This window comes from Anomaloglossus baeobatrachus, chromosome 1, assembly GCF_048569485.1.
Source record: "Anomaloglossus baeobatrachus isolate aAnoBae1 chromosome 1, aAnoBae1.hap1, whole genome shotgun sequence".
Classification (NCBI taxonomy): Eukaryota; Metazoa; Chordata; class Amphibia; order Anura; family Aromobatidae; genus Anomaloglossus; species Anomaloglossus baeobatrachus.
Genome location: NC_134353.1, coordinates 423,783,180 through 423,801,919, shown reverse-complemented (window position 1 = coordinate 423,801,919; position 18,740 = coordinate 423,783,180). Strand labels below are relative to the sequence as shown.

Sequence of the window (18,740 nt, the reverse complement as noted above, 5' to 3'; positions counted from 1 at the left end):
GAAGGAAAGAATTAAGAAAAGGCACAAAATGGTGGTCTCTCAGGGGGATTAAGGGGCAGAAGCAACGGGAACCGTTGGTGAATAAAGCAATTCCGCAACCAGCTGCCGCTAGCAATAGGCGCTGAGGTGAGGCCGGAGTCAGTCCCGCGAGTCTCATCACCCTGGGGCCTTCCGCCCTCTGGACAGGAGCGGCTCCAATACACGGGAACACATGCAGCTGACCCGCTCCTGTGAGGAGAGTGCGGCCGTGCCGGGTGATGAGATGCGAGTCACTCACAAGTGTGACTCCGGCCTAAAAACCCCTCACACGCTGAAAACCCGCCATTTCTCCTGACAAAGCACTGCGTCACCCAACTACGGCGGTGGGAAGACTCCCTACAAGCCCGCCTTCTGTGATTGGTGGAAAAATACACATGGAGACTCGCGCACAGGCGCGTAGAGCCGCTAGCCAGGCCAGGCCTGGAGCGGATGGGGATAGGTCTGACACAACGGAATTGTGTCACGTGGGGCGTCGTCGTCGGCCGGCGCGGAGGTCGCTGGAGTCCAAGATGGCGGCGGAGCTAGTGGAAGCGAAGGTGAGACCGGGAAAGATGGGGGAGGTTCTGCGAACGGTGCGTTATTGTTCAGCTTCCGTGCGCACTTTCTTAATTGTTCCAGAAGAAATAGTGAGCCATTGGTTAGCCTCCGGTCTGTGCCCGCTGTCTCCCATTATGCGCCCATTATGTTGCCTTCTGTGCCTGGGCAGTAAATAACCGCGTCATCCCATTTCCCCCGGGTGGTAGGAAGACGCTCTGGGTTCATGTCCGTGTGCAGCTGCCCTGCGTCTGAGCCGCAAACCTCCCACCAAACTTGCGTTCTATCCCATGTGAGGATGCGTATACACCCCTACATTATCGCAGTGCGCTCCATAGAGTGGATTGTGGGTTACCCAGGGTGACAGTGTGTATGAGATCAGGGGCCAAGTCCCCTGGAAATGTGTGGCCTGCTGTCTGAATCCGTATACACCCCTACATTATCGCAGTGCGCTCCATAGAGTGGATTGTGGGCTACCCAGGGTGACAGTGTGTATGAGATCAGGGGCCAAGTGCCCTGGAAATGTGTGGCCTGCTGTCTGAATCCGTATACACCCCTACATTATCGCAGTGCGCTCCATAGAGTGGATTGTGGGTTACCCAGGGTGACAGTGTGTATGAGATCAGGGGGCCAAGTCCCCTGGAAATGTGTGGCATGCTGTCTGAATCCGTATACACCCCTACATTATCGCAGTGCGCTCCATAGAGTGGATTGTGGGTTACCCAGGGTGACAGTGTGTATGAGATCAGGGGCCAAGTCCCCTGGAAATGTGTGGCCTGCTGTCTGAATCCGTATACACCCCTACATTATCGCAGTGCGCTCCATAGAGTGGATTGTGGGTTACCCAGGGTGACAGTGTGTATGAGATCAGGGGCCAAGTCCCCTGGAAATGTGTGGCCTGCTGTCTGAATCCGTATACACCCCTACATTATCGCAGTGCGCTCCATAGAGTGGATTGTGGGTTACCCAGGGTGACAGTGTGTATGAGATCAGGGGCCAAGTCCCCTGGAAATGTGTGGCCTGCTGTCTGAATCCGTATACACCCCTACATTATCGCAGTGCGCTCCATAGAGTGGATTGTGGGCTACCCAGGGTGACAGTGTGTATGAGATCAGGGGCCAAGTGCCCTGGAAATGTGTGGCCTGCTGTCTGAATCCATATACACCCCTACATTATCGCAGTGCGCTCCATAGAGTGGATTGTGGGCTACCCAGGGTGACAGTGTGTATGAGATCAGGGGCCAAGTCCCCTGGAAATGTGTGGCCTGCTGTCTGAATCCGTATACACCCCTACATTATCGCAGTGCGCTCCATAGAGTGGATTGTGGGTTACCCAGGGTGACAGTGTGTATGAGATCAGGGGCCAAGTCCCCTGGAAATGTGTAGCATGCTGTCTGAATCCGTATACACCCCTACATGAACGCAGTGTGCTCCATAGAGTGGGTTGTGGGCTACTCGGGGTGACAGTGTGTATGATATCTAGAGACCGAGTCCCCTGGAAATGTGTGGCATGCTGTCTGAATCCGTATACACCCCTACATGAACAGTGTGCAATCCATAGTGGGTTGTGGGCTACCCAGGGTGACTGTATTATTGCAGGGGACCAAGTCTCCTTGAAATGTGTGCCACTGGCCTGCTGTCTGAATTTGTATATATCGCTACATTATCGAAGTGAGCTCCATAGAGTGGGTTGTGAGCTGCCCAGGGTGACAGTGTATATGATATTAGAGGGCCGAGTCTCCTGGAAATGTGTGCCACTGGACTGCTGTCTGCATCCGTATACACCTCCTACATGAACAGTGTGTGCTCCATAGAGTGAATTGTGAGCCACCCAGGATGACAGTGTGTATGATCACAGTAGGAAGAGTCCCCTGGAAGTGTGTGCCACTGGACTGCTGTCTGAATATATCTCTACAGCTAGGTTCACATTTTCGTCAATTTGTATCAGTCACAATCCGCCGCTCTGGTAAACAACGGAATCCGTTTGGCGGATTCCGTTGTTTCCATATACTTGTATGAGCGTTGAAATTGTGACTGATGACGCTGCGTTGCATCCTCCGCCCGACTGATCTCTCTCGGCAGCCGAACGATCAGCTGTTCGCCCGGCGGCCGCCTTCTGTGAGCAATCAGCTGATCGCCCGGCGGCCGCCTTCTGTGAGCAATCAGCTGATCGCCCGGCGGCCGCCTTCTGTGAGCGATCAGCTGATCGCCCGGCGACCGGGATTGTGACAGTGTATGATCGCAGTGGACAGAGTCCTCTGAAAATGTGTACCACTACTGTGTGACTTAGTGGAGTACAGCAAATTCATGGGAGAAGTACAGTGGAACCTTGGTTAACGAGAACAATCCGTTCTGGGACTGTGCTTGTTAACCAAGTTACTCGTTCAGCAAATCAAGATTTCCCATAGGAAATCATTGTAATGCAGACAATTCGTTCCACAACTTGTTAAATGTCCCATCCTGGTCCCCTATTGTCATTCCAAGCACACACAAGCACGCATGCACATGCACATATTATGCTCACCTTACCTTCCGTTCCATCGCCGGTCTCCTGGGACTTGCTGTTCTCTAGTACGGGCTGTGTATCGGGTAACCATGATGACGAGGGAGGAACTTCTGCACCCAGAGCGCTGACATCAAAGGCAGGAGTTGCTTGCCTCTGATTGGCCAGCGCGCTGCCTTTGAGTAGCGTCTGACAGCGGAACTTCCTGCCTCGTCGCGCTGCCTGCCGATACACATCCTGGAGCGGCGAACTACAGGACCCAGGAGGCCGGCGATGGAACGGAAGGTACACATATTATGCTCACCTTACCTTCCGTTCCATCGCCGGCCTCCTGGGTCCTGTAGTTCACCGTGAGGATTCCTCTCTCGTCGCGATGCACCACCTACCTACAAGCACCATGAGACCGGCGATGGAACGGAAGGTAAACTTATTATGCTCACCTTACCTTCCGTTCCATCGCCGGCCTCCTGGGTCCTGTAGTTCACCGTGAGGATTCCTCTCTCGTCGCGATGCACCACCTACCTACAAGCACCATGAGACCGGCGATGGAACGGAAGGTAAGGTGAGCATAATACTGTTTGTGTGTGCGTGCTTGTGTGTGCTTGTGTGTGTTTGTGTGGACTGCAAGAGCGGGTCAGAGCACTGTGGATGTACAGAACCGGAAGTGTGTGCGGTGAGGATTTTGCTCGTACAGCAAAGCTTTCTCGTAAACAGAGTTACAAATTTACAGAAAGCTTTGCTCGTTCAGTGAAATTCTCGTTAACTGGGTTACTCGTTAAGCGTGGTTCCACTGTAATAGTTCATCTGCTCAATTCATAGAAGGGATCCCTGTTCTACTAATCATTGGGGTCCCAGTAGTTGGACCCTCAGATTTACCACATAACACTAAATCTATTGGAATAATGATTCATCTTAACAGGAATACCCCTTTAAATTCTCTATTGCAGTGGTTGCCAATTTTTCTCAGGGGCCACCACGTAAGAACATGACTGTTGCAGATGACCTAAGCAATACTTTAAAATTGATTTGGTTTAATATTAACACATTGTGCTTATGTCACTTGCACCGCAAAAATATCTCTAGAATTCTAGATTTACTTACCTCTGATTCAGCAAAAGCACTTAGGATGTGCACACGTTATTGATTTGGTGCAGAAATTTCAACATCATTTCTGCATCTCTTGGCAGGAAAAAGGCTGCGAAAAATTAGTCAAGGTTTTGACATGCGTTTTTGGTGCAAATTTTGGCCAATCATTAGTGTGTGTGAATTCTGCAGCAAAAAAGTATTGACATGCTGCAAATTTAAGTAAAATATAAACGTGCATAAAATTTCATGATTCTCATCACTTTGGTGACATCAGGATTCCCTTTAGTATTTGTGACATCTGGACAGAAAAACTTTAACAAACCTGCAAGTGTGCACAGGCCCTTAGGCTATGTTCACGCAGGACGTTTTTGCAGCGTGTTTTTTTTTTTTTTTTTTTTTTTTTTACCAAAACCTGACTAAAACCGAATCTTGTGGCAGAATGTCTCCTGGAAGTCATCTGCGTTTTTTGTGGCGTTTTTTTTTTTTTTTTATGTGATGTCAAGACCAGCAAAGCAAGGGCTCAAGAGTACCCGAGTGCTGAGCCGGGCCGAGATTGACCTGGTTCCGGCACGCAGGTAGAAAGAAAAAAAAAAAAAGTAAAGCAAGCACGCTATACTTGCCAGTCTCCGGTAGATGCTAGAGTGTATGGGCTCCTTCCAGGTATGATGTCTTCAACAGGCCCCTATCACATGGGGGCAGGGGAGCGAAGCATGATTGTAGTGGCAGAGAGAAAACATCTCCAAGCTCAGTAACTGAGCCGTTCACGCCCCCTAACCTAGCTGGTCACGTCCATTAACCCTAGAACGTGCAACCATAGCAATCAACCATAGAAAACAAGTAACCTAGCAGGCCTGCGAGGCCCCAGGTATGCGTTCTAGGGTTAACCTGGAAGGAGCCCATACATTCTAGACTCATCTGTACCTGCTCCCACGGCGCCTCCTACTTCCGGTGCCGCTCATTAGTCTCATGCATATTCACTGCTTCCCCCCGCCCCCCTCTCCACTGGAGTCTGCCAGTCTATCGTACAATAAAAAAAAAAAAATGTAGGGTCCCCCATATTTAATACCCAGCACAGATAAAGCCTACAGCCACAGGCTGCAGTCCCCAGCTGTGCTTAACTTGTCTGCGTATCAAAATAAGAGAGACCCCACACTGTTTTTTTTATTTATTTAAATAATTAAAAAAAAAACAAACAGCGAGTGGTACCCAGCCAAGATAAAGCCCACAGCTGTGGGTTGGTATTCTCAGGCTGCAGAGACCCAGCCTAAAAATATCAGCTTGCAGCCGACTAGGATTGTCGCATCCATTAGATGTGACAATCCCAGCACTTTACCCGGCTTTTCCCGAATTGCCCCGGTGCGGTGTCCATCGGGGTAGTATCAGGGGTTAATCGCAGCTCATAGCTGCGGCTAAGCCCTAGATTGTTAATGGCAGGCGTCTATATGACACCCCCATTCCCAATCTGCAATGTGAAAAGAAATAAGTATAAACACTGAAAAGAATCCTATATTTGAAATAAAATACAAAAAGCCCCCTCTTTCACCACTTTATTAACCCCATAATCACCTCTGCAGATCATAATCCACACGAGGTCCCATGGCAATTCAGCTCTGCTACATCTGAAGATCGCAGCGAGCAGCCACAGGACAGCACTGCCTGCTGTGAGCTTCAGAGAATGAATGAGCCACACGATCACGGTCACTTCACTCAGGTGATTCCCGGTCACAGCTGGCGATACATGTGACCAGGAATAGTCTGAGTGAGGTCATCGCTGAATGCGCGGCTCACTCATTCTCTATGTAGACCCGGCCTGTGATTGGTTGCAGTCAGATGCTGGGGGCGTGTCTGACTGCAACCAATCACAGATCAAAGCAGTGAATATGTAATGAGCGGGGAAGTGGAGGAGCTGCTGGTGGTACAGCCGCTCCGGGGATTCGGTAAATATACCTCGCCTGCCCCAATCCCCCTATCCCCAACACCATATAAGTGCCAGCCAGATTCCTGGATCAATACCGGGTATCTAGTGACAGGTGGACTCACAGAGTATCTGCGAGTCCACCTGTCACTAGGGTGAAAACTGTAGCAAAAGTGCTGAAAAGAATTGACATGGTTGTTCTTTTCAGAAGCAGGAAAACCGGAGGTATTTCACATAGTGTGTGTGTTATTTCAGATATCTCATATTTTTGTTGTAAAAATGCCCAGTGTGAACATACCCTTACTGTTTCTCTGATTTTTTTTCTTATCTGGATTATCTACTGCAGCTCATCGGTCTCCCTCTCACTAAACTCTCCCCTCTCCAATATATCATGATTGCGGCAGAATGGATCTTGTTTCTGTCCAACCACTATATTGATGCCACCACTTTGTGCCAGTCTTTGTACTGGTTACTCATACTTTACTAAATCTGATCACTCTTACCCACATAGCTCTCCACAGTTCTGCACAACTCTACATCTCCCTAATCTCTGTCCAGCACGCTGCTAGTTCTCTCTAGTGATGAGTGAGCACTACTATGCTTGGGTGCGCAGTACTCGTAATGAGCAGTTTTGATCTTGGATGGGCTTAACTCTTTTCCCAGTGACTTCCATTGTACTCTGTAAATGTGTTGAGCCAGTCTTAGCATCAAACTGCTCCTTACAAGCAGGGCTGTGGAGTCGGTAAGCCAAGCCTTCGACTCCGACTCCGACTCCTCAAATTCTCTTGCACCGACTCCGGCTCAGACTCCGGCTCCGACTCCGACTCCTACATATATTGCTTATAGTTAGGTGAAAAATTTATTGTAGTACATGAATATGTGTATGTGAACATCAGACATTTAATAATTTTTATGATACAATAATCAAGATATTTGGATAGAACATAAAATATATTTATTGGATACAACTTTAGAACACAAAAAACTGTAATAAATTGTAAATATGTAATACACTATGTAATATACAGTAGATTACATATATATCTTGTGTGTGTGTATATACACTATATATATATATATTATATATATTACATATTTACAATTTATTAGTTTTTTTGTGTTCTAAAGTTGTATTCCAATAAATATTTTATGTTCTATCCAAATATCTTGATTATTGTATCATAAAAACAATTAAATGTCTGATGTTCACATTGTACTACAATAAATTTTTCACTTAAATATAAGCATTATACTAAATGTTATTATTTAGTAAAATATTCAGCACATTCTGCATTGCACTCCTGTCCCCAATTTATTATATATTTTAGGAGTCGGAGTCGGTGCATTTTATACCGACTCCGACTCCACCAAAATGAGCTCCGACTCCGACTCCGACTCCACGACTCCGACTCCGACTCCACAGCCCTGCTTACAAGTATCGAGCACCCGAGCATAGTAATGCCCGCTCATCACAAGTCCTCTCATTAATGACCTAAGACAATCTGGTACAATTCTTTCAACTGCCCTATAACCTCATTAATTTGACTATTCTCTTTTTGCGTAGGCGGAATCTCTGGTGTGCAGAGACCATCGCTGCCCTGCAAGGGATGTCACTTGCGGAGGTAGTGCTGGTCTCTAAATGCCGCTGGGTACTCTGGCACCGCACACTGAATGTGCATGCTGCTCTGTTGCTGACTGTACTGATCTGAGCCAGCAACACAGAGTGCGCTGTCACTGTGCACATCGTCCAATAACAGCGTGCATGAGCAAGGCCAGGTGCTGAAGCTTTGGACACTGATGACGCTTCATTACTGTGAGGGGGCAGAGGCTGTGGTAGTGACTACAGTCTCTGCCCCATGATGATGCTTTGGCCAGAGTCACACTTGCGAGTGCCTCGCGTGTAACTCGCGCGAGTCTCTCATTGAATCACCCGGCATGAACTCACACTCTCAGGACAGGAGCGTCTCACTCCTGTCAGGAGAGTGCAAGTCTGTGCCGGATGATTCAATGAGAGACTCGCGCAAAATACACGCAAGGCACTCGCAAGTGTGACTCTGGCCTTTCTTTGAGTATCTGAGCATATGTACTGAGATTCTCAAAGAAAGCATCATCCGACAGGTAGTAAGGGGAAAAACAATGAATAGCAGTTAGTGTAGTTAGGGAATTTTATATGTAGCCATATTAGTAACTAGTTTAGATTTTAGCAATAAATTGGTAGGGATGTAAATGAAAAATTTCTTCAGCCTTTGGACCACCCCTTTAAGTCTGTTGTGTATAATGCTGCTTTTTATCCCTTCACAACCTTTGACGTAAGTTTGTTATGGTCAGATAGATCGCGACCTATGAGGTAAACTTGCATAATGGTGGTGGCGCGGGCACCGGAGCTGCGCATGTGTATCGCAGACGGGAGCACGGCATAAGTGATAACCAAGCTCTGGTTTTCACAGCCAGAGACTGCGCCCGCACCATCCTTGGCTGTTAAACCCTCTAAGTCAGGGGTGGGCAATTAATTTTCCCATGGGGCCGCATGAGAAATTGGGATTGGTTTAGAGGGCCGCACTAATATAATTAACTCAGTTCTACCCAATATACTACATCATTACACCTCCTCCACATACTACACCTGTAATATACTACATCACTACACACACCCCTATATACTACACCTGTAATATACTACACCTCCATATAGCACACCTGTAATATACTACACCTCCATATAGCACACCTGTAATATACTACACCTCCATATAGCACACCTGTAATATACTACACCTCGATATAGCACACCTGTAATATACTACACCTCCATATAGTACACCTGTAATATACTACACCTCCATATACTACACCTGTAATATACTACATCACTACATCCCTATATACTACACCTGTAATATACTACATCTCCATATAGCACACCTGTAATATACTACACCTCCATATAGTACACCTGTAATATACATCACTATACCCCCATATACTACACCACTATATACACCTCCATATAGCACACCTGTAATATACTACACCTCCATATAGCACCCCTGTAATATACTACACCTCCATATAGTACACCTGTAATATACTACACCTCCATATAGTACACCTGTAATATACATCACTATACCCCCATATACTACACCACTATATACACCTCCATATAGCACACCTGTAATATACTACACCTCCATATAGCACCCCTGTAATATACTACACCTCCATATAGCACCCCTGTAATATACTACACCTCCATATAGTACACCTGTAATATACTACACCTCCATATAGCACACCTGTAATATACTACACCTCCATATAGCACACCTGTAATATACTACATCACTACATCCCTATATACTACACCTGTAATATACTACACCTCCATATAGCACACCTGTAATATACTACACCTCCATATAGCACACCTGTAATATACTACACCTCCATATAGTACACCTGTAATATACTACACCTCCATATAGCACACCTGTAATATACTACACCTCCATATAGCACACCTGTAATATACTACACCTCCATATAGCACACCTGTAATATACTACACCTCCATATAGCACACCTGTAATATACTACACCTCCATATAGCACACCTGTAATATACTACACCTCCATATAGCACACCTGTAATATACTACACCTCCATATAGCACACCTGTAATATACTACACCTCCATATAGCACACCTGTAATATACTACACCTCCATATAGCACACCTGTAATATACTACACCTCCATATAGTACACCTGTAATATACTACACCTCCATATAGTACACCTGTAATATACTACACCTCCATATAGTACACCTGTAATATACTACACCTCCATATAGTACACCTGTAATAGACTACACCCCCTTATGTCACACACCCTGCTCCCCATACAGCCTGCACCCCCATATCACACACACTACATCCCCATATGTCACACACCCTGCTCCCCATAAAGCCTGCATCCCCATATCACACACACTACACCCCCATGTGTCACACACCCTGCTGGCTGCTCCCCATACAACCTGCACCCCCATATCTCACACACCCTGCTCCCCATACAACCTGCACCCCCCAGATCTCACACACTACACCCCGATATGTCACACACCATGCCCACATATCTCACCCTGCCTGTACCCCAACTTACCCCTCTCAAACACTCTGCACCCCTTCACATCCTTCTGTTCTGTCAGTCTGCAGCTCTCATATGCCACTCACCCTGCAACTCCATCTTCCCTCATATGCCACTCACCCTGCAGCCCCCTTCCCCCTCATGTCCCCTCTTTTCTTACCAGTCATCATGTGTCCAAATCTCTTTCAGGGTTCAGTATCTCTTGCTTTCTGCCCGGCATCCTGTCTCCTCCCACACAGTCACATGGGCGTGACGTCATCGCAGGTCCTGCAGGATGGATTATTCCGTCTGCTGTGCAGGAGCACTCCTGCTCTGCTGCAGCTCAGACACGGCTGGTGGCCTCTCCAGGTCAGGGGCCCCTCTACTGACACTGGGCTCCCCTGACTCACAGGCCGGCCCCCTGACGGTCGCATTGTCGGCCACTACACAGCGGCACTACACATAGGGGCCCGGCAGCCGGCTCTGCAGAGCGGCTGCCGGGCCCCTATAACCCTGCTGGTCCGGTCGCAGTGGCGACCTCTGCGACCGCGGTCGTTACGCTCCTGACCCCATGTACTACACCACTATATACTACACCACTATATTACACCACACCATATACTACACCTGTAAAACTACACCACTACACCACCAGTATTAGTCACCAGTCCCCCCCTCCCCCATTGTCCCCTCCTCAGCTTATTAGTCACTACTTACCTCTCCCTTGTTTTTGTCCCCGTCCTCAGGCACCTCCGTACAGGCCCCCCGCTGAGCTGCTCCTTCTGTTGTACGGACCCCCGCTGAGCTGCTCCTTCTCTTATATGGGCCCTGGCTGCGCTGATGCTGTTCTGCGAAAGGCCCCCGCCGCTGCTTCTCTCCGTGAAGGCCCCCGCTGTGCTGCTCCTTCTCATGCCGGGCGGGAACTTTTGAAATGACACATGCAGCGCAGTACTGATAACATCAGAGCGCGCGCGTGTGTCACTGACAAAGTGCCGGCAGGGAACAGAGCAGAGACTCCTGCGTTCTGCTGCCTGCACCTACTGTGCGGAGCTGCAGGATCTCTCCCTGCCCGGCACGCTGCAGCCCGGCTCCACTGCACCGGCTGAAGACGGGCGGGCCGGTCACAGAGAGCAGGCGGGCCGGATGTGGCCCGCGGGCCGCCCCTTGCCCAGGTCTGCTCTAAGTGGTGCACAGCTATCGTAGCATTTAGGGGGCTGGGAGAGGGAGTGCACAAAAACAGCCCTCACATGACTTGGCAGAAAAGTTTTTAAAAAAACTGTAGCCTTCAAAATTCTGTGATGCAATAAAAACTTTTTTTTTTTTTTTTTTTATTATTTGGTGATAGTAGCTCTATCTATCTCTATCTGGTATGGCTGAAATCGTACTTACCGGAGGAATAAAGCCACTTAATCACTTATACTGCAATGTTAAATCGAACCTGTCAGCAGATTTGGGGCCCTATAAGCTGCGTCCACCACCAGTAGGCTCTTATATACAGCATTCTAACATGCAGTATATAAGATCCCTGGTCGCTGTGTAGAATGTAAAAAATACTTTATAATACTCACCTAACGGTCGCATTGCGGTGCATTCTAGTCAGATGGGTGTCTCCGTTGTCCAGCTCCGGCGCCTCTTTCCGCCATCTTCGTCCTCCTTCTGAAGCCTTTGTGCATGACGCGTGTACGTCAGACACTCGGCGGTCCCGCGCAGGCGCACTACAATACCTTGATCTGCACTGCTCAGGACCTGAATACCGGCGAGTGTGGATGACGTAGACGCGTCATGCACCCCGGCTACAGAAGTAGGATGACAAAGATGGCCGAAAGAGGTGGCACTGGACAATGGAGACTCCCATCTGACTAGAATCCTCCGCAGCGCGACCGTTATGTGAGGGCTCTTATATACAGCATGTTAGAATGCTGTATATAAGAGCCCACTGGTGGTAGCCGCAGCTTATAGGCCAAAAAAGTGGTGACAGGTTCCCTTTTAACGGCATAAAAACTAGTAACAAAGCCAAATCTTCAACTGCTGTTGAATTGTTTATTCTGCCTCCCAAAGACTGCAGTACGGTGTGGCTCATATTTGTCCTGTGCTTTACACTGAGGATGTGTGATTCAGACACAATTTCCAACAGAAAAGTCACTGTACTGAGGCAGAGGGAGTCACTTTGAACTCCCGTCTGGTCTATGGTCCAGCATTGTCCATCTTTTTAGGCATGCACAAAAGTGTTGTCAACAACACTTTTGTGCACCTTTGAACAGACGGACATCTCTGAACAGAGGCCAAACAGAGTCCAAGGTACACTGCTGCCTCATTATAGTGAATGGATCCAATCGTATTTCAGAGATGTAGATGGAAACCCTAATGTAGGTGCTTGGCGTAGAGCACAGGATAAATGTGAAGTGATCCAAAATGTTCTATACTGAACACTTGTTCAGCTTTCTTCATGACAGGTAGTGGGGTGGAGGGGCAGGGGAGTGTATCGGTGCTGAGCTTTGTCTGTCGCACACAATTCTATCAGCTCTCCAGATTCATAGTTCTGTTAGCTCTGCAGTACTGCCCCTTCATCCACATTAGCTGCTTTAATGAAGGCTGAAGAATGGTTAATCATACTGATGTCTGCTCTACACTGGGCGCTATGTAATCACATACAGCTCAGCAGTGTATGTTTCATAACAATGGCAAACCAGCTCTAAGCTATTGTGAGGGTGCCTTCTTTACCCTGCATGTCTCTTCCTGATTTTGATTGGAAAACGTATAAGGGGGGAAATGACGTCCCTACAGGCAGACTCTCTGGGACATTTCTGTTCTGACCATACATCTTCACAGCTCGTTTACACATAAAAGGCCCTGGCACACACAGAGAGAAATCTGCTTATGATCTGTGGTTGCAGTGAAAGTGTGGACAATCAGTGCCAGGTTTGTGGCTGTGTACAAATGGAACAATCTGTCCATGATTTCATTGCAACCACAGATCTAACAAAGATTTATCTGTGTGTGTGACGGGGCCTTAAGAATATCATTGTTTCCACTGGAATAAATATCATCGTAGATATCAAGATATCATTTTGGTTTTTAAATCTTTTTAGACCTACATGCCCATATATTTAAGAGGGTTGACTCTTCTGAGCAATTCCCTGTGAAGGGCAGTTGTCATCAAGAAAAATGTATTCAACTATTGAAATGTAAAGTATTAATGATCACAATTGTTTTATATAACCTTTTTTAATGGTGTAAAATATGAAAAATAAGGTTGATATTTTTCACTTCAGACTGCAGTAAATTTGATCTGGATCTGCTGGTGTCTATCACTCCTCACCTTTTCTTCTGGGTGTTTGTAAAAGGATAAGGGAAGATGAAGTTTAGAATCACAGTGCAGAGCCATTTGATTGGTGACTGCAAAGTAATTGGCATGTGGGAAGTGTCGCAGAGGACGGGTTGCAGCACCGATTCTGTTAGTGCTGCTCACCCATCATGTGTTGTTAGTTATGCATCCAGAATCACATATGTTGGAATTTGATATAGGGCTCAGTGCTGTGTATCACATATGATTTATTCATTATACGTTGCTTATATAGTGCCTTCATATTCTTAAGCACTTTACGGACATTATCGTCACTGTCCCCATTGGGGCTCAATCTGCATTCCCTATCAGAATGTCTTTGGAGTGTTAGGAAATCAGAGAATTCAGAGGAAACCCACAAAAACGGGAGAACACTCAACTTGTAGATGTTGTCTTTGATATGAGAGCCGTAGTGTAATGTCATCCCCACTCCATTTGACAAGGGGGTACACATTATACTAATGTTGCCACAGAAGTGGACAGAGCAGTGCCACACATTACCCCACTATTCCCATAGAAGTGGACAGAACGGGGATCACACATTACACCACTGCTCACATAGAAAGTGGATGTAGTGGTGTCCCACAATTACACCACTGCACCCAAAGACATGGATGGAGTGGGGATCATACATTACAGCAGCATGAGCCCCCATGTCTCCAGTGATCTATGTCTCCTATGTGATGTATGTACAGCAGTCTCAGCGTCTGTGATGTATACTTCCACGGCTTGAGTTCTTTAACCCCTTAGTGACGGAGCTAATTTTCACCTTAATGACCAGACCAAATTTTGCAATTCTGACCAGTGTCACTTCATGAGGTTATAACTCTGGAACGCTTCAACGGATCCCGGTGATTCTGAGATTTTTTCGTCACATATTGGACTTCATGTTAGTACCAAATTTAGGACAATATTTTTTGCGTTTATTTATGAAAAAAAATTGAATTTTGGCAAAATTTTTGAAAATTTAGCAATTTTCAACTTTTGAATTTTTATACCGTTAAATCAGAGATTTCTGTGACACAAAATAGTTAATAAATAACATTTCCCACATGTCTACTTTACATCAGCACAATTTTGGAAACAAAACTTTTTTTTGTTAGGAAGTTAGAAGAGTTAAAAGTTTATCAGCAATTTCTCATTTTTACATCAAAATTTACAAAACCATTTTTTTAGGGACCACATCACATTTGAAGTGACTTCGATAGGCCTAGATGACAGAAAATACCCAAAAGTGACACCATTCTAAAAACTGCACCCCCCCAAAGTACACAAAACCACATTCAAGAAGTTTATTAACCCTTCAGGTGCTTCACATGAACAAAAGCAATGTGGAATGAAAAAAAGCAAAAATTAAATTTTACCTAAAAATGTTGCTCTAACCCAAATTTATTCACTTTTAGAAGAAATAACTCAACAAAATGGACCCCATAATTTGTTCCCCACTTTCTTATGAGCGCGCCAATACCCCACATGTGGTCAGAAACCTCTGTTTGGACAAATGGGAGGGCTCGGAACAGAAGGAGCAATATTTGAATTTTGGAAAGCAAATTTGGCTGAAATAGATTGCGGGCACCATGTTGCATTTACAGGTCCGCTAAGGTACCTAAACAGAAGAAACCCCTCACAGGTGACGCCATTTTGGAAACTAGACCCCTCAAGGCTTCTATCTAGGGGTATAGTGAGCATTTTGGATCCACAGGTACTTCACAGATTTTGTTAACGTTACATTGTCATATTGAAAATTTTTTAATAATTTTCTCAAAAATGTTGCTTTAACATCAATTTTCTCACTTTTTCAAGAGGTAATTGCAAAAATTTGACCTTAAGGTTTGTTACCCACTTTTTTATGAGCGCGGTGATACCTCACATATGGTCTGAAACCTTTGTTTGGACAAATGGGAGGGCTTGGAACGAAAGGAGCAATATTTGAATTTTGGAAAGGAAATTTGGCTGAAAAAGATTGCGGGCACCATGTCGCATTTGGAGGTCCCCTAAGGTACCTAAACAGCAGAAACCCCGCACAAGTGACCCCTTTCTTCAGCGCTCTATTGGGAGACCCAGACGATTGGGGTATAGCTACTGCCTCCGGAGGCCACACAAAGCAACTACACCAAAAAGTGTAAGGCCCCTCCCCTTCTGGCTATACCCCCCCCGTGGTATCACGGGTTCTCCAGTTTTCAAGCTTTGTGCGAAGGAGGTCAGACATCCATGCATAGCTCCACAGATTTTAGTCAGCAGCAGCTGCTGACTATGTCGGATGGAAGAAAAGAGGGCCCATATAGGGCCCCCAGCATGCTCCCTTCTCACCCGTGGATGGTGTTGTAAGGTTGAGGTACCTATTGCTGGTACAGAGGCTGGAGCCCCACATGCTGTTTTCCTTCCACATCCCCTGATAGGGCTCTGTGGAAGTGGGATCCTGCCGGCCTCAAAGCTCTGACGCCGGGCTCCATCCACAGACCCATAGCACCTGATGGATACGGAGCAGGAGTACAATCAGGGACATGGCCCTGCATCATACAGGTACTCTGTGTCCCCGGCAGGCACAGACACACTCCGGGCTGGCTGGGCGTTGTAGTGCGCCGGGGACCGTAACGCTTGAGTTGGTGTTCCTGCAGTTTACTGGGGGACTTTTGTGTTGTGTGAACGCAGCGCCGTCCCCCACTGGACCGGCGGCGCTGCTGTGACTTGTAGTGCGCCGGGGACACGCCGACCGCGCTTTTACGGCGGCGGCGTTTATAAATTTAGTCCCCGGCTTTTGCGGCCTAGCTCCGCTTCGTTCCCGCCCCCACCCTGTCAATCAGGGTAGAGGAGGGACGCTGTTTCGCAGCAGCGACGGAGGCTGGAGCCTGATTTACATGCTCCAGCCCTCTCACTAGGCACAGAGGGAAGCAGGCTTCCCGCTCTTAGCCATGAACGCCCAGGGCCCGCCCCCCCTCCTCTCCCAGGACGCCGGCAGCCATTACATGCAGTCTGGCTGGAGGAAGGACGCAAGGCTCTGGGAGACCTGGACTAGGGGGCTTTTGGCGACCACACACCCGCTCTTAAGCGGGCGGTAAGCGGCATTTCAGCTGGCCCCTCTAGTGCCTCAGTGTGTATTGGTGTACTGTGTCACCAGATATATATATTTATTTATTTCTTGCACTGTGAGGTCGCTTTCTGGCTGGATACCCCAGATCGCTCTGAGGACGCAGCAACATGTCATCCACAAAACGCAAGGCTGCCAAGGCTAGGGCTGTGTACACTGCGTGTGCTGCATGTGGGGCTGCTCTACCAGCAGGCTCCAATGACCCCCATTGTGTGCAATGCTCAGATCCGGTGCTGCTTCGCCAGCCGGAGTCCGGAGAGGTAGTGACCCAGGCTGAGACGCTTGTAAGTCCTGCCCCGGTGTCAGGGACGGACTTTGCAGTTTTTGCTGATAGAATGTCTGTGACTATGACAAAAATCCTTGAAACTTTGCAATCCATGCCTGGGGCTCAGTCTATGGACACGGCGAGGTCTCTGTCCTCTAATCCCCCTCAGTTGGAACTAATTCAGACTGCAAGGGGGTCCCCGGCTTCACAGGCTGAGTATTATGACTCAGATGATAGCCCCAGCCACCCTAAGCGAGCTCGCTGGGAAAGACCCTCAACGTCATCACACTGCTCAGGGTCTCAGCGCAATCAGTCTCCCTGTGATGCGTCTGAAGAGAGTGATCAGGAGTCTAATCCTGGAACCCCTCTCAATCTCGATGCCCCGGATGGGGACGCCATGGTAAACGATCTTATCTCAGCCATCAATAGACTGTTAGATATTTCTCCCCCAGCCCCTTCAGCAGAAGAGGCAGCGGCAGAGCAGGAGAAGTTTCGTTTCCTCTATCCCAAGCGTAAATTGAGTGCTTTGTTGGACCACTCTGACTTCAGAGAATCAATCCAGAAGCACGACGCTCATCCAGAAAGGCGTTTCTCTAAACGTTCTAGGGATACACGTTATCCTTTCCCCCCTGACGTGGTCAAGCGCTGGACCCAGTGTCCAAAGGTTGACCCCCCGATTTCCAAACTTGCAGCTAGATCCATAGTTGCAGTGGAGGATGGCGCTTCACTTAAAGATGCCAATGACAGACAGATGGACCTTTGGTTAAAATCTGTCTATGAAGCTATCGGCGCGTCGTTTGCTCCAGCATTCGCAGCCGTATGGGCACTCCAAGCTATTTCAGCTGGTTTAGCAAAAGTGGATGCTATCATACATCCAGCGGTGCCGCAAGTGGCGTCCCTTACCTCGCAGATGTCTGCGTTTGCGTCCTACGCTATCAATGCGGTCCTAGAATCTACCAGCCGCACCTCAATGGCGTCCGCCAATTCGGTAGTTTTGCGCAGAGCCTTGTGGTTAAAGGACTGGAAAGCAGATGCTGGTTCCAAAAAATGTTTAACCAGCTTGCCATTATCTAGAGATAGACTGTTTGGCGAGCCATTAGCTGACATCATTAAACAGTCCAAGGGTAAAGACTCTTCCTTACCCCAGCCCAGACCAAGCAAACCTCAGCAGAAAAAGTGGCAGCAGAAGTTTCAGTCCTTTCGAGGTTCGGGCAAGACACAATTCTCCTCGTCCAAAGGGACTCAGAGGACGCAAAGAATCTCAGATTCCTGGCGGACTCACGCACGCCCCAAGAAAGCAAATGGAGGAACCGCTTCCAAAGCGGCTACCTCATGACTTCCAGCCCCCTCCCTCCGCATCTCCGGTCGGGGGCAGGCTCTCCCGCTTTTACGACATTTGGATGTCTCAGGTCAAAGACCGGTGGGTGACAGACATTTTGTCTCGCGGGTACAGAATCGAGTTCAGTTCTCGTCCTCCAGCTCGGTTCTTCAGAACCTCCCCACATCCAGACCGAGCAGATGCCCTGCTGCAGGCGGTGGGCTCCCTAAGAGCGGAAGGAGTAGTGGTTCCTGTACCGCCTCAGGAACAAGGGCGAGGGTTTTATTCCAATCTCTTTGTGGTTCCAAAAAAGGACGGCTCGTTCCGTCCTGTTCTGGACCTAAAACTGCTCAACAAACATGTGCACGCCAGGCGGTTCCGGATGGAAACTCTCCGTTCTGTCATTGCCTCAATGTCTCAAGGAGACTTCCTTGCCTCAATAGACATCAAAGATGCTTATCTCCACGTGCCAATTGCTACAGAACATCAACGTTTTCTACGTTTTGTGATAGGAAACG

The 18,740-nt window shown here is 47.7% G+C and overlaps 1 protein-coding gene across 2 annotated transcripts in view; it reads left to right on the top strand.

Annotated features, from left to right (window-relative positions):
• Nucleotides 1-396: 396 nt before the first annotated feature.
• The window catches only part of PIAS4 (protein inhibitor of activated STAT 4), a 104,172-nt gene continuing 85,828 nt past the window's right edge, over nt 397-18,740 (top strand). The window contains exon 1 of one of the 2 annotated variants that reach the window (XM_075352605.1): nt 397-575. In XM_075352605.1, the coding sequence (XP_075208720.1) occupies nt 414-575 (162 nt within the window). In that variant the 5' untranslated portion in view covers nt 397-413. The remainder of the gene's footprint in view (nt 576-18,740) is intronic. The other variant, XM_075352606.1, reaches the window with a different exon arrangement.